The sequence below is a fragment of the Oxyura jamaicensis genome, chromosome 1 (genome assembly GCF_011077185.1).
Source record: "Oxyura jamaicensis isolate SHBP4307 breed ruddy duck chromosome 1, BPBGC_Ojam_1.0, whole genome shotgun sequence".
In the NCBI taxonomy this organism is placed as follows: domain Eukaryota; kingdom Metazoa; phylum Chordata; class Aves; order Anseriformes; family Anatidae; genus Oxyura; species Oxyura jamaicensis.
The window spans coordinates 74,917,604-74,934,858 of NC_048893.1; the positions used below are offsets into that span (position 1 = coordinate 74,917,604).

A 17,255-nucleotide genomic window follows, 5' to 3' on the forward strand; every position below is an offset into this window, starting at 1 on the left:
CACCGCATGCCCCGCTTGCTTGCTGCATCTTAGAGCAAACTCTGTAGCTTACCTTTGCAAACACAAAAACAAAATACCAACCCAAATTTTCACTCGGTTGTGCTATGTGATCAATATCATCCCGGTGGCAGGATTTTCCTCCACTTAGTGAAGCAGCTCCAAGCCCTGGAGTGGATTATTTTTAGGCTGGTGATGGGAAGATCAGCTGCTGCCTCCTATCGAGTTTCCAAAGAGCACAAACTCTGCTTGTCTTTCTCACACGCCGAAGGGGGCAGGAAACTGGGAAGAGATAGGCAAAGAAGAAGCACCAATTTTTCGCCTCCTGAAGCTATGGTCCCCTGGGATTTCTTCTGCCTGCTTTTATTTTCATTCTTACTCGCTGGATGGTAAGAATCCAAGAGGCTGCACTGCAGTGCACAGGCTATTATCAGATGGTTATCCTGAAATAATTGATTTGGACAAGGTAGTTTAACTACCTTAGCAGGCATGGGAATTTCAGTTTTTGAATTCTTTTGAATTAAGCTTGGTTAATTTGAATTTGACAACATAATTTTGTACATTGTCCATCATCTTGAGCAAAAGAGAAAGCATAAGTCTACTCAGATATTTTACTTTACCCTAGATCCCTCCAGACTCTCCTGCTTAACTTACAGAACAGATCCTACTTTTTTATCACAGAGGAAAGGAACTTAAAGCACTGGATAGCTTTTCTTTTGAAACATTTAAAACAAACAAACTTGAAATAAAATTCAAAGTAAATTTTATGTTTATTCCAGGGATATAATTTTCAGTACAATTGCCCTTATTTTTAAGGGATAATATTTTTGGCAGCATTGGAAATTGCTACATTGCGTATGTTTCTTTATTTAAACATAAAAATGTCCTTGAGAGCCTACAGGTTGGTATGTTGCCTATCTTCTTTTAGTGCCATTGAACTAAGATATGCCAAGGTTCAGATTTTCTGTCATAATAGCTTCATCTTATCAAGCCGTACAGCTTGAGGCCAAAAATGGCAAAGTTCTTAGGGCTAGACCTCGGGCTTGGCATAAATACTCAGATCATTTACGAGCACAACAGTTCTGGGGTTGGGTACCTGAGCTGGAGGCCTCTGGGACAAAGGTTGCCCAGACCTAGCAGAATCCAGGGGCTGTGCTGAGATCAGTGGGGATCAGATGGTCTCAAATGGATTGTGGTTAAATGTGTTTTCATGCTATGAAAGGGATTACAGAAAACTGTGAGCTGACTATGCAGGGGAATGATTGGGGCCAAATATTGTCAGAATCATTAAAATCTTGGCAAATACAGCTTTTCCTTTTTCTGAGATTTTTTATTTTTATTTTTATTTATTTACTTTATGACTGTAGGGAGAAAAAGTGGAAACCTCAGATCTAAAAAAAAAAATACTGCCGTTTGATATATGCCATTGACTTGAAATATCAACACACCATTACACTGAGCGACTGAGACAGTCCTTGACTGTCCTCCACAGTACGTGAAATGTTTTACTTGCTTTTTTTTAACTTTCTTTTCTTCCCTCTTACATATTAATATTTAATGTTTCAGAAAAAAATAACTGTGAAGAGAAAGGATCTGAGTTCTGTTATATATCTATGTTTCATTAAAGATGATACAAAATAAAATCTTTAACCTATCATGTGGCATTTCAAAAAAAAAAAAGGTATAACTTCAGACAGAAGGGGACAAAATTAATGGAAAGATTTTCTTAATTAAAACATGAAAATTTGGTTTACCCATTTCCATCAATTTGTTTTAAAAGGAAGGAAAAAAAGGGTACAGTAAATGAAAATAAATGTAGCAGCTACCAGCATGTTTCATTTTCTATTTTTTAACAGAATGCTTTATTTTTTAGCTAAAATGCTTTGTAAATGCATGTTTAGAAGGATTAAGGAGAGCAGAAAGCTCTAAAATATCAGAAAACATTCTGCTCTAATCCAGAATGATTTTTTGCATTTGGGCATCTTGATTCGCCAGGAAGAGAAATGAATAAATATCAGGAAATTCAAAATGGTTCGAGATGCTTTCGGAATTGTAACTAAATGGGAAAAACAAGGAGATTTTTAGGTGTCTCTGCCCAAAACCTCCCACCCAGTTTCCCATGCTCGCCTCCCGAAGGCCTGCCAGCTGACCCCCTCTCAGAAGCCCCTGGACTCCCCCTGCTGTGGGCCGCTGCCCCCCGGCCCCGACGCCAGCCCTGGCCTCGGCCTAGGCCCTGGTCTTTCTCCGCCATCCCTGTTTGGGGAGCATGCGTGCGGCCATCAGGGCTGCGGGGTGCAGCGCCACCAGCCACATTACCTGGTGACTCAGGGGAAAGTGAGCAGATTTTTTCGAAACCGCCAAGTTTTGGCTGCTGATTCGCAGGCAGGCTAAAATCAAGTGCCAAAGCCTACTAACATGCTGGCAATAGTTTCTGCGCTGTTTGTGGGCTTGCATCATGCTTGACCGGCTGAACCCGAAGGAATCTAAATGGTGAAGGAATAGGGGGAGTGGGAAAAGTTTTTCATGAAATAGCACTCACCTTTGTGAATACAATCTACTGCAGCCATGGATTAATTTGCCACAGCTCCCAGCTGAGCACTTTCCACTCTAATTGTCTTGGATTATTTAACTGACCACATGGCAGAGGGTACCTGTGCTCTGGACACTGTTCACATAACGAGCTATTTTGAAATATGTAGAGTCTCTGCTAAGTACGGCTCTCTGCCACATTGCAGACCAGTTCATAGACCTCCGTCGACACGTACTTCACGGCCCACCAACACTAGCAATCAAGTAATTGGACTTTAATGAACTATTGCTCATTAGCCCAACTCAGGTAGCTGCATGCCAGCCCTCAGTCTCTCCCATTCCTTAGGTAAAGAGCTGAAATAATTGTTTCACATATACACACAGGTATTGTTTGAACTGTTGACACCGAACCAGCTGTTTTTGAGAAAACCTCTCACAGATCTTCAGCTGAACAAGTGCGGATAAATTACTTGACTTTTTTTAAACCTATGTGTATCATTTATACCAGAGTCTTACACTATTATAGCTACATAGGCAATGCTAGGAGGAAATTATATAAGCTAAGGCATAACAAGTCTTTATTTTACTTCTAAATTTGTCACAGTGACTAGCCTTTAGTAGCACTATGTCAGAACTCTTGCAGTCATATAAAAAGACCAGAGTGACACACCTTCAAGATTAATTGTATTTATGCTTACAGTTCTATTTAAAATAAAAGTTTTCTGCATTTGTTTCAATTCTATCTCAAAAAATGGATCTGCCAAGAATACATTAAAGAAGTAGCAACACCTAAATTATCTATTTTTTATTTTTATTTTTTAATGTAATGGAAAATGCAGCCTGCTCTTTGAATACCTTCTCCGTCCCTTTTAAATATTTATTGTGATTAAGCTTGGAGAGGAGAAGCAGCAGAAGCTTAGCATTATTTTAAATATTTTCCACAGCTTTAAAAAAAAGTTATTATTCCTGGTTTCTATGGGGAAAAGTGTTGTGGAAAATATAGACAGCAAAAGTTCAACAGAGCAACCTAAATGGAAAAGAGCTCTGTATGGAGAACTGCAAGAAAATCCCAGACCTTGGAGTTCATCACTATAAAAGGTGTATACAGCCACATGACTTGAGCAGGGATGTACCATCCTCCTGAGCTTTTGACAGACAACTAAATGTAAATGGTGCAGTAGTGAAGTCTGAGGCACCAAATGCAATGCTACACTCATCTCAGAAGTTCATAATCTTGTCTGAATCAGGGTGCAAAATTGCAGTTTATCTGCAGAAGAGATTTGCACTGCTGCAGGTATCTGAGTTGCCCTGCGCAAGGCTCATAAGCACAAGTCTGGACCACAACTTAGTGTTGTTAGCACATCTTTCCATGACGCTTCCTCACAGGGGTTTGCCAAACTTCCAGCCCCAAGTAGTTTTTGTATGAATACAAAAACACAAGTCCAATCACATAAAGAGTTAAAAAAATCTAAGTTGCAACAGGAACACTTGAATAACATGCTTTTGTACACAGAGGCATTAACTAGAAAGTGGCTGCAAGCAAAAATGAGATAGACTAGCTGAGTCTCAGTGTCTTGGATCCCAGAAATATGGAGTAAAGCACTAGGATAAATACAGAAAAATTAGTTATATGTTTAAATGTTAAACACAATATTATTTTAAAATCTCCAGTTTTATTTGTTCTGTTTGATAAAGGTATTGATATCAGGGCAGTCACATGGGCAAGAAAACATGTACGGTTTGAATTAGACATTTTTATTCAAAATTACACATTTTTATTCAATTACACATTTTTAGTCAAAAAATAAAAAATCACAAAACCTGACAGCTACTCATTTAATACTGGAGGGCTTTTTGAGGCTGTCAAGAACAATAGAAGACTTGCAGGTCCTTTAAGCATAGCAGTGTTTGATCCTAAATTTCATAAAGTAGTCTTGTACTACAATTTAAATTCTACTAGACGCTTAGACTCACATGTATAAGTGATAACACTGTTGTGGATGTTGTATGTGTATGTCTGGCTGGAGATGGAACAAAGTGTTGGTGTTTTCTCTGTGTTTATCTGTGCTGTATTGAATTTGTGTCCTTGGGGCTGACATTGGACAGTTTAGACTGTTCTTGCATGTTGACCGTAAAATCTCTTTCCACTTCTAAACCAGCAAACCTACTGGTCTGATTTGATCCTTTCTGCAAACATGACAGGACTAAACTAGGGAGAGAATCATTTTCTCCCATAGAAATCAACCATAATCACTACCATAAAAGGATGCATTCAATCCTTAAGAAGATCCTTCTCTTTCTCCTTTTTTTTATTCCAAGGCAAGATATGTAGTGCAGTCTCTTGCAATTCTTAAATAATAATAATAATAATAATAAATAAAAAGCCTTTTATCTAAATCCTCATAGTCCAGTCTCTGAAGTTGCATATCTTGAAGCTGGAAGCTTTTTAACAAGGTCTCTGTCTAGGTATCTGGGAATTAAAAAAAAAAAAAAAAAACAACAAAAAAAAAGACTTCTATTAAAATTCACTTTTATTAAAAAAAAAGGCAAATTTAAAATATATTTACATTAATTATGGTCACTATGTTGCATTTGAGTTAATAATATGTCACCTGGTTAATTTAACTGCTGCAGTATGAGTATAGTATCTCAGGTCTTAAAATGCTTTTTGACTTATCAACTACTTCTGTATCTAGTGAGTACTAAATACTAGCATCCTGTATCTGTGACCTTTTCATATTCTCTCCTTGCTGATGCCATCTATGACCTTATGACCTTTGCTGGAAATGCAAATGGTAAAACAAGTTTAAAGTCTATCTTACAGCACAGGGAACATTATTGAATCCCATGGTTACAAGGATTAAAATCTGTAAAAGAATTTAGCTAAAAGCATTAAGATTAATTTCAAATAATTCTACTTCTGTACAGAAGGATATACCAATGGCAAAGCAGTGGAAGGCAATGTCTTATCAGAAGACACAGAAGACCTCAGATCAAAATAAATAAAAATATACTAAACTATCCAGCAATCAGCACATTGTAGAAACACCACATCACAAGGAATGGTATCCCCATAGACTCCAAAAACACTTTCTGAAATCTCCTCATTAGGGTATATCTAAGGTGCTTCTGTAATATTTCATCACGATCCTGTGACAGCAGTCTGACAGCATCATCAAACGGATTGTATAAATACAGAAAAAGTGGGAAACATTATTACAGCACAACTCAGTCCAGTTCCAAGACAGCAATAACATGATACCATATGGCACAAAATGGTAGAAAATAAAAGAGTCTTTAGGGTGAAAATAACAGTTCCTATAGAACAGTAGTAGAAAATGAACACCATGAGGTATATAATGCTTCCAGGCAGACTCTCAGTAGACAACATAAGATTTATTAATATGACCTCAGGGAGATTTACATCATATTTGCTGCAATACAGCAAATGGTCTGAGAAATGTAAAAGGGAATTAAACAGACTTCTGCTAATGTTCATTGTCTGTTTTACATCTTGTCCCTGCGACAGTAATGGACTTGATAGGGAGCACTACCTCATCTCAAGTGGACCAGCGGATTCTTTTATAACTTTGTATACAAAATGCTGACATGCTGAGGCAATCTGGACATTGTTGAACAAATATGACCAGAATCACTATAGCCAAATTTTCAGTTTGTGAGTCAGTTTGTAAGCTGATTGCACATAATCCTGAACACAGCTATTCTGGTGAATTAATTTATTCCTCCTCCCAGTTATCTCAGGAAGCAAGCTAATACATGTATGTAAGTCTGCAATATGTGCTAAGTCATGTATTGCTTGTCATTCCAGCCACAATTAAAAACGAACCCCATTTGCACAGCTCAGATCCAGATCTGGTTTGTAGATGCGTTATCACCCAGAAGATGTTTTAAGTTGAAGGGTGTTTTATTATCTACAATGAGACAGATTCTGTGTGCCATCTTGCAGCAACTAACTACTAGATGTGTCTGAGGGATGTTTGAGAGCAGTATAATGCAGTTTCACATTTGAAACATAAAGCAACAGCCATTAGTTATAAGGATCATATACATATGACGTTATATCTGAACAGAGGAAATGATATCGTCATGAGGCAGAACTCCCTTGTCCCTTTTCAGAAAATCTTAGGTGGAAATAAGAGTTCACGAAACTGGAATGCATCATGTCCAATACATTTTTCATAGATTGTATTGTGTCCTGAGCAACTGATGCATATGTGCAGTCTTTTATTTACACTGTGAAGGGAAGAGAAAGTGGAGACACTATCAAGGATGACTAGGAGCATTTTTGTCTTTGTCTCTTGTAAGATAAGGTGTCTTCATTTGGACTGAAAGAAAGAGGAAGGAATTTGGCCAGTTTCAGAAAAGAACAGAATAATAATGAAGACAGGCAAGTCCACTGCATGGCAACTGCGTTCTGAAGTTTCTTAAATTCATATGATGCCTGTGGTTGTAAAGGATACCTTGTTCTGCTCTTTACCATTCACCCAGGTAACTAGTGTTTAATCAGGCTGGTTTATACTAGCTGGTAGGAAATCTATGACAAGTAGAGTTGATTGAAATTGTGCTTTGAAAACTTTTGTCTTGATAGAGCAACCATCTTATGTAGATATCTACAACATTCTCCTGTAGTCCTTTTGAAGCAAGTATTGAGGTTGCTGGAATTTCAGAAGCTAAAGTTGAAAGTTCATTCAATACATGATTCAGGTTCCTCTTCCCTATGAACAATGCTTGCTGTCAGACAATATATGTGCCATTCCCTCTGATCTCTAAGAAACACCGCAATGGATACAAAAAGTTCTTGGTCTGAGTTAACAGAGGAAATTATTAAGGAAAATGGGAAGAAAGACATGGTGAAAATTAGCTTACAGTGTTATTTACGTGGACAATTTAGCCTGAAGAGAAAAATGGTTGACAGAGCAATTGGCTTGTAATTGTCCTGGTCAGCATGGCTATGGTCAGCACCAGGAGGACCTCCAGCTCCAGAACGACATCCCCTTGCAGCCATCTGTGCACTTTCTCCCTGAGACACAGCTAATCCAACCTTAGAAAAATCCTTATTTCTATGTCAAATATCTATTTTCAGGTAGTTTAAATAATTTCTAACATTAAAGAAGATGTAATGCATTTCAAATACTGTAACAGGCAAGACATTAGCATTTAATTGGTACCACCATGCACCACATAGATCCCTGTAAGTGCAGTATTGTCAATAGTTACTATTTTTTCAGGAGTCATTTCCTCAGAAACACGGTACAGAAGTGGTGTTTGATTTGCCTTAGACTTCCCAGGAAAGCTCATTCCTGTGCTTGAACAGAGAGCTTGGTTCACTTAGAACAAACTTATGAATCTCCAAAACTGCTCTAAGATATAGTATAAAACACATGATATATGATACATGCAAACTGTAGCCCAAACATTTGAAAGCAGACCACTCTAATGAAGCAGCAATTACCCATGAGATGTGTATCATGCTCTGGTGTGGGTAGTCCAAAATGACTACTCACTAACTGATTAGTTAGAGTGTGAGAACCATCTTTCAAAAATTTCCATTGTAGTGAAACGGGAAGATCGTACGTGCAGACCTGAGCACTGTAATACTCTCAGCAGCTGTGCTGAGGCAAGTGACCCTACAGAAACATGACACAAAATATCGTTTGGTCTGAGAAGACAATTAGCTAAACACAGGGGCACGAGAGAAATAAGAACTTTCTGACTCAATTGGCTGTTGCATAAGCAATGGGGAGTGGGAAATAGATTTCCTAACAGCACGAATTACAAAGGTAGTATCAGGAGACCCAGATCTCTGCCTGATCTTTCGTACACTCTTCTGTGATTCACATTCTCACAGAAAATTATTAAGAGGACTATTTATCTGACCCCGCAAAATGATGTTCAGACTTCACATGTGCTTTCTATCTACGGCTTGCTCTGTGGGTCATCAGCCAGCAATGAGGTTGAAAATAGGAACCAGTCCAAACAACAACACTCTACTGTACTCGTTTCCCATCCAGCTTGAGGCCTAGATACAGGGAGGGTGTTTACATTGAAAGGAAGAAGAGCAACATGTGTGTACAAGTGATTCATTTCATTAAAGGGAAACCACCATCTGGTCTGTACCTGAAAGTTTTGATCTGTAAAAAATAGGAAATCCAACTCAGCCCGACCATAAAACAAATATAAAATACAGTAATTAGGAACTGAATACCATAACAGAATAATGGCATCTGCAGAAGCTATTTCTTGTGTAATAATCATAGGTGCCTGCCTAGAAATATATCTACAGTAAAAACAGCTGGTGATTTTATTAAGTTCTCCATGGACATGTATCAGCATCATTGTTAGAGTAAGAAGGGTAATCTAGTAGAGTTCTTATTCCATCTCTGACGATGATTTTCTCAGCTGGTTTTACTTGCTTCTATCCGGCATGGTGTTAATGCTGTTATAATAATGTCACTAGATGGCACTGTTCCCACCAGCAGCGACTGCTGCTTTGGGTGGTCGATTGGGTTACACAGGGTCGTGCCAGGCCCTGTTACAGGAGCAGTTTCAGGAGACATGGCAGAATATGAGCTATAAGAATCTATAATTAAATCTACTCTGTTAGATAGAGGAAAGTATAAGTTGCTCACGACTATATACAAATAAAGCAAGATATGTTCTGATTATAGATCACGGTTTCCAATCATGGATTTCTCCTCTGCTGAGAATGAATATGCAAAAGCACTGCATTTGGCAGACCAAAAATATTAGCGGCAGTCAGGGATGGTCAGTGTCAGACAAGAAGAAAAAAATATACACACATTCCTGTGTTTCAAGTGGAAGAATTTGTTAATGTGTAAAATAAATATGTATTCCATAAATAGTTTTGACATATATTGAAGGCAGAGGTTGCAGATTGAGGATGTTTATGGACTCAGGCAGATAAACTGTTTAATGACCCAGCACACAGATAAAATGAGTGAGTGGGCTGCTGAAGTTGTAGAGATTTGTAACAAAAAAATATTAAGAGTGTTATGAATGGAAACATGTTTGTGAGAACACCAGATGAGACAGCAGAGGAAGGAGTAAATGAATAAAGTGTACTGATAATGAAGAACACCATTCCCTGGACAGTGCTCCCAGAACAGTGTTCTCAGCAGTAAAATTGAGTAATGTGATGTTTAGGTCAAGCCCAAAAGCCCTGCACTCTGATAAGGCCACAGCACAGATAACTTGTCAGCAGAAGATGTTGCCTTCTAACAACAGGAAGATGGCAACAAGGTTCCACTATATGACATAAAGCATTCCTTTTCCTGTTGGCCCATCAGAAGAACAGATGTACATTTCAAACAAACAAGAAAAAAATGTGCAAAAGCAGCAACTTTGTCTAAGATTTATGGAGACTAGAGTAAGCAAACTCCTGAAACAAAAGACCACCCTATAACAAGCACTGGTTCCTAAAGGATATGAAAGATCTGTCAAAAAAACAAGCTCACTATTGTCAGTCAGAGAAATGATGAATATCTGACAGCCAGTGTCCCTTGTTGGCTGTGTTGCACACAAGTGGTCTTTAAGAGTGCATGTGAATGAAATCTCTGAGGGAAAGATAGTGCATAATATCAATTTATATAGAAGCACAGGATCTCCAAAGTTGGTGGGGACCCATAAGGATCATGGAGTCCAATTCCAGGCTCCACAGAGGACCACCCAAAACTAGACCCTATGTCTGAGAGCATTGTCCAAATGCTTTTTGAACTCCAGGCTTGGTGCCTTGACCACTGCACTGGGAGCCTGTCCCAGTGCCTGACCACCCTCTGGGTGCAGAACCTTTTCCTAACACCCAGCCTGACCCTCCCCTGTCACAGCTCCATGCCATTCCCTTGAGTCCTATTGCTGTCCCCAGAGAGAATACTTACACAGAGGTTTTGTAAACAAATATAAAATGTTCATTTTTTCCCAAGAGCTTGCATTGAATTTTGTTATGCTGAATTTTCTTACAACAGCTTTTACTTGTATTCCCATGTCCCTTGATTCCCTCATGTCTTTCAGTTCCTCTCTGTGGCAATCTTCTCTGAGACTTCTACATAATAGAAGGTGTGGGATTCTTCTCTTCCCGTTTTCTTGGTTAGATTGCCTTCATTGCAAGTTATAATTTTTATAAAATAAAAAGAAAGGGGGCTGGAAGGGCGCTAAAGAGATCATTCAAAGAAGGCAGATTGTCCCCTTCTACTCTGCCCTTGTGAGGCCCTACCTGGAGTACGGGAGTACATCCAGGTCTGGGGCCCCCAGCACCAGAAGGAGTGCGGAGTGCGGCTGTTAGAGTGAGTCCAGAGGAGGGCTACAAAGATGATCAAGGGGCTGGAGCACCTCTCCTATGAAGAAAGGCTGAGAGAGCTGCCTACAGAAGAGAAGGCTCTGGGGTTACCTCATTGCAGCCTTTCAATACTTGAAGGGGTCTTATAAAAGGGATGGAAAAGGACTGCTTGGGTAGATAATGATAGGAAAAGGGGGAATGGTTTTAAACTAAAAGAGGGGAGATTTAGATTAGAGGTTAAGAATAAATTTTTCACTCAGAGGGTGGTGAGGCACTGGCATAGGTTGCCCAGAGGTGCTGTGGATGCCCCATCCTTGGAGTTGTTCAAGACTAGGTTAGATGGTGCACTGAGCAACCTGGTCTAGTGGGTAGTGTTCCTGCCCATGGAAGGGGGGCTGGAACTTGATCTGTAAGGTCTCTTCCAACCCAAGCCATTCTATGATTCTATGATTTGACATATAATATTTGTTAGATCATTAAGTGAATATTTAGGTCGTCCATTGTGATCCAAAGCAATGGCAACTGTGCCTAGAGAAAATCCTAACACTGTGTCAGTGTTGGCTGCCAATGAGGGAGACGTGACATCAGAGAATCACAGAATTAGAATCATTTAGGTTGGAAAAGACCTCTAAGACCATTAAGTCCAACATCTTCCCTAAGCAATACATTAGATGGTAATTTTCCTTCCGATTATGATTTCTTATAACTAGCCTGAATGACCTGTGATATACCTCAAGCTTATAATTTCTCATCCTAAATATGCTGACATGGCAAAGAATTTTTCTTTTTTCTTGCAGCAGTCTTTTACTTATTTCAGGCCTACTGCCATGCCTCCTCTTAATTTCTCCTTCTTTTGATTAAAGATCTCCATCTCCCTCACCATTTCTTCACAATTTCAGGCTACAAAGGCAAACCATGCAGGATTTTCAATCCTTTGCTTTACCAGCTGGCAACACTACCTCACAGTTTTGTGGTTCAGCTACCCTTCCACAGGCTAGTTGATAGAGTTGTAAGAACAATAGGCTAGAAAGAATCACCTGGGCGTGCGTATGATAGTTGCTTAGTTCAAAAAGTCTCAAAATGCCAAACCATGACATTTTCTGACACTGTAACGAGACACAAGAATTAGAGTGAAAAGAGCGAAAGTCACCAACAATAGGAAAAAATACCATTGATGTTTTAAAGGACATTTAACTCTTTACATTTGAAGAAGAGTTTAGGGAGGGCCATAACTAAACCATACTACAGAATAAAATAAAATAAAATAAAATAAAATAAAATAAAATAAAATAAAAACAACAACAATGAACCAATTTAACAAAGATCTTTACAAGTCTCAGTTAGAGGAAAATTTCTTTCTGCCTGCACATCTGGCCATGAGCTTAATCTCACCTATACAACCAGGACACACTAACCTGGCATCTGAAAAAGCTAAGTACCAGAGGATAATGAGCACCGCTAAAACTCAGTTTCCAGCTGAGGCAACCTTCTGATTGTAGAGAGCAATTCAAAGTTTAGATGCTTTCAAGCATTCTTTAAATATACCTTTTGAAGGATACCTGAATATTTTTTTATTATTATTATTATTTTATTTTTTTGCCATACAAAGAAGGCCAATATATCTGAGATATGCAGACTGCTAGTTTATTGCCTCACTTAGAGGCCTGGATTTAGGCAGGGTGAATCTAAGTCACAAAACTGAAAAATAAGTATAAGTACAAATATCTGCAACATAAAAGATTTGATTTGCAAAATGGTTTGGGTTCTCTTAAAGTAAAAATTAAATATAAATAAGTGCTGTTATTACAATAATTAACATTCATAGCCAGGCAGGTAGCATCAACACCATTTGTCAAATAATCTAATAGTCATAGCAATAATAATGAAAAAGTCAAAGCAATAACAATGAAGACTTCACTTAAACATTTTGAAATTACTGTTAATTATACACATTTCAGGTCTCTCTGATTTCTTCTGTGTACATCAGATGGCCATAGGGAACCTAATCCATCTAGCCAGCATTTAATTAAACACAGTGCATTTCAGTATGCTGCAGCAGAGTAGTTTGCCCCATTTTCTCTTCAGAAAGTCTAAGTAATACACCAAGTCAAGTGTAAGCTCCAAGCAACTGTATTCCTTTCAGTCTGCTTTTCAGAGGTTACTTAGAGAACTCTTAGACCCTTGAGAGTTGGCTTTTTTTATATAAACATTTTAATATTTATTTATCTAGCTCTTATGTATGGACAGCCCAAAACTTGCATGAAACTTCCAATAGCAAGAACAGGGAATTTGCTCATCATCCTGAGGCCAGTTTCTTATTTCCTTTGTAGTGTTTTGACCCTAGCATTAGTGATTGACTCCACAGACTCCACTGGAGGTATCCACAGTTCAGTGCAGGGAAGGCAAGATCTGAGCCTCTCAGTTTTCCTGTACCTGAGAAAGGCAAAGAAAGAGTAACTTCCAGATGACACAGATGTAGCAGTATCTCCCCAAATCTCTGTCATAAATTTCCAATACAAGCTTTCATTGAGTCTTTCTGATCTGTTTCTGTAGTACTCATTAAGTTAGGGATGTCCCAGAAAAAATAGGAGCCTGCAATTGGAGCCACCAGCAGGGACCATTTTGGGGCCCTACTGACATATATGGAACTACACTTCATGCACACAAATATACTCCTGGCCCCAGTTAGGTCAGTGGCAGTCTTACCATTGTTATGAAGGAGTCAGGCTTTCACCAACATACCACAAAGGCTCTGACTCACAAAGCTCCAATGTGAGCTTCAGAGAACCACTGTTAGACATTTTTCCCATCTTACAGACTAAGAACAGTGTTGCCATCACTGTGAACAGACTCATGACTGGCAGTTCAAAAGATGGAGGGCAAGGTAGATGCCACAACTGGCCATTCAGAGGATGTTAGTTTGAATGCAGACCCCAGCACTCATTAGGATGAGGTTTCTTGTTCAGCCATGCTTGACACACATTGTTTTTAACAGTTACGTACTGCATAACAAAGTATTGCCCTAAACACCCAAGAGATCAATAGCCATTGTGCTAAGGGCCACAACGTGCTGCCTGTTAGTAGATCATAACCTTTGAACAGTGATCACAGTAACAGCTTGGCACAGATCTACCTAATACCTTCAGTTTTGTTCGTCTCCCTGCTCTTGTGCACAGACATGAATGAATGGACTTCTTTCTTGAGCAAAACTACAGTGTGATAGTTTATAGCAACTGAACTATGGCCAGAAAGGAAATTTGCAGATTTTATTATCCCCAGTGGAATAGCATGACATGGAACATGTTTTTAAAATAGATTTATTCCCACTACTTTTGCTAGCTTATCAGTACTTACTTGAAATGAGCCAGTTCGGGGCACATTGTTCAAGGATAGTTGGACATGATAGGAGTAGGAGTGGGCAGGCTGTACAGTCACAAGACCACAACCACATTATGTGATGTGGGAATGTGTGCTGCTCTAGCTAGCAGTGATGGGAGAGCTGAAACCCTTTCCTCCATTCTGGGAAACCTGTGCCTGCAGGACATTTCATGATTACATAAAACTGTGTATGATCCAAACAAACAGAAAGCATAGCATTGTATTCTTTGTTTTGTTCTCCACTGCTTTATTATTAGAATAGCAAATGTACTTATCTCAGAGTGCTATAACCCACACAGTCCCTTCAGGAGCAAGATACTGGTACAAATACAGAAGAAATGAGTCAAAAGGTATTTAGGTTAGTAATATATACACAGACTAGCTCAGAGTTTCATCTTTGGATACTAAATCAGCTGTCTGATGAAATCTCAGTGTTATCAAGCCCATAAAGCATAAAATGCCACATTAGTTAAAAATGGGGGGGAAAGGAATAGCCTGGAAACTATCCACATCTGCTTTAGCAAATAGTGTGACATAGTAATAGTTTGTGTGCTTTGAGATTCAGTTCAGAAGTGTATTCTTGTTCTGAACAAAAATGTTGCTATAGATGCATTGGGACCATTAGTCTAACAGTCAATAATAGCTTAATTGGAACAAGTCAAATAATTATAAATTAAATCTACAAAAACAGGCTTGTGGCTACAGGAAGATGGATATCTTTAGTTAAAAGTCATGACAATGTCACACATGCTTTCCACATAAACTAGGGGAACATGGTTTACATGAAAATATTTTAAGGTGGGTACAGAACTGGTTGCTGTAGGAACAAATGCAAGATACCGCATTTGGGCAGGTATTGCCAGATGCAAAGACACAGCTTGGAAGCATCTGGCTATGTATCACCTCTTGCAGGAGCAAATCTTAGGCCAAAGTGAATCACTAGCTGAATTACGTCAATATTGTGCAAGAAAAGGAAAACTAGAGATGTACAAATGAGAATACAACCTTCAAGGTACATGAGGTACTGGTACTTTTGCTTCTCTCACTTGCAATATTCTGTTTAATTTTGAGTCTTACATTATAAGCATTCTTGAGGAGAATAATGGGGATGATCAGAAGCCTGAGGATTTGAACTAGGTGAAAGTAACTTGCTCCTAAAAAGGAAAAGTCTAAGAATTAAGATAGTGCCTATTTTCAAATATGCATATGCCTGTTACAGAGAGATAGGAAATAAAACCGTTCTGAATATCTGTTCTAGATAAGACAGGAATTAATGGGCTAACATTGCAGAAAGGAAGATTCAGTAAAGATTAGGAAGAGCTTTGCTATCATATGTTTCTCAAGATTGCCTGGAGTACTGATAGTCTAAAAGACTGGGTTAGGTACATGTCTATGAAGAAGGACAACGGTATTTAAGATATCAACTCGAGGACCATTCTAGCCCCATGAGAAAAAGATGTGCTTTTGGTGTGAAGGAAAAAAATGCAAACAGGTTTTAATTATGTACAGACCTGTAATAAAAATTCTTACTAGATGCTCCCCAATCTAGAAAATCTATGATGTATGCTCAATCCTCTAATATAATTTCTTTTCTTTGTAAATAAAAGGTGAACCAGAATCAGCTCCCTGTTTAGGATATCCCTGGACTGTGAAAAAGTACCAAACTGAATTATGAAGTTCAAATATCTTTGTTGTTAAATCATCCAATTTTCACAATGTGATGAACCAAAAGACAAATCTTTTCAACCTATTCCTACTTAACATGTAGGCATTTTGATTATTGTAACAGCTATCTAAGAAGCTCAGAAAGAGATTTAATAGCGCACTTAATCTCTTTGCTGTGTTTCTTTGAACAGATGTCCTCTTCAGAAAGAACAAAACCCCAGTGATTATTCTTTTCAATGTTTTCTTAGAGCTGAATATAACTGGGAGTGTTTCCCCTGGCAGCAGTAGACAAGCTCCATCTGCTCTGCGACACATCTCAGATAACCTGAGGAAAACTTCAGGGAAACGTGGGACACGTTCCCGTCATGGACTGAGAATGCGAGTCTCCAGGACTGATTTTATGATGCTGCTCAACAGCCTCTACTTCCAATTTTCCAGATTGTATTAAAAAGTAATTTCCTCTACAGCCTTATAGCATTGGTAGGGCATCACTTTATTTTATCCATCCGGTTTCTATAGGTGAGTTCTTAGAACTCGGGGTGCGTTTTTATGCTTAACGTGGTTTTTAGCAGGTGGAAAACAGAAGCGAGGAGTGGTTTATGTTCTCATGTCAAAAGGCTCCGGTGTGATTACTCTGCCCTCTGCCGGTGCTCTCCCAACGGGAAGGACGTGAAAGGTTGAGGATTTATGCTGGCAGCTGACGGAAAACTACTGAATGCAGTCAGCTGGGGTCCGCGCGGCACTCCTGACACGGGCTGCACTGCGTGCTCAGCTCCAGGCTGCGAGGGCAGCGGGGCTCACCAGCTGAAAGGCACGTCCTGCGTGCTGACGAGGAACCCAGCCACACCTTCATCTGTCTATTTGTTTTGTTTTTACGTGCAGGAAATATTGCACAGAGAAAACAGGCTACGCTTCATACGTAGAGACGCTTCATACGTCGCTTCATACGTATGAAGCGACGCTTCATACGTCGCTGCGCGGCGTACCGCACCCATCCCCAGCCGGCATGCCACCTCCCCGCCTCCCTCAAACCCCGCCCAACGGCCCCCCCCTCCCGCACACGCAGGCGCGGAGCGGGACTACACTTCCCATCATGCACGTGCGGCAGCCGGAAGGGCACTCAGCATGGAGGCGGGCGAGGCGCGGCCGCGCGCCCACCTGGCCGCGCTGGTGCTGGCGCGCGGCGGCAGCAAGGGGATCCCGCTGAAGAACATCAAGCTGCTGGCGGGTGTGCCGCTCGTCGGGTGGGTGCTGCGCGCCGCGTTGGACGCCGGCGTCTTCCACAGGTGCGCGTGCGCACTCCCTCCCCCCCCCCACCCCACGCCCCCTTCCGGCTGCCGCACGTGCATGATGGGAAGTGTAGTCCCGCTCC

General features: G+C 39.9%; 2 protein-coding genes across 17 annotated transcripts in view; one reads left to right on the forward strand and one right to left on the reverse strand.

The window, feature by feature from the left end:
- The window catches only part of ABCC9 (ATP binding cassette subfamily C member 9), a 77,367-nt gene extending 77,016 nt beyond the window's left edge, over window positions 1-351 (reverse strand). For 3 of the 16 annotated variants that reach the window (XM_035311156.1, XM_035311116.1, XM_035311067.1), the window contains exon 1: window positions 53-344. The gene's annotated coding sequence lies outside the window, so the exon portion shown is untranslated. Of the gene's footprint in view, window positions 1-52 lie in introns of all 16 variants that reach the window. The other 13 variants (XM_035311149.1, XM_035311165.1, XM_035311102.1 and 10 more) reach the window with 8 other exon arrangements.
- Window positions 352-16,935: 16,584 nt separating this feature from the next.
- Window positions 16,936-17,255, forward strand: part of CMAS (cytidine monophosphate N-acetylneuraminic acid synthetase) — a 14,001-nt gene continuing 13,681 nt past the window's right edge. Inside the window, exon 1 of the mRNA XM_035311225.1 lies at window positions 16,936-17,169. Within this exon, the coding sequence (XP_035167116.1) occupies window positions 17,009-17,169 (161 nt within the window). The 5' untranslated portion in view covers window positions 16,936-17,008. The remainder of the gene's footprint in view (window positions 17,170-17,255) is intronic.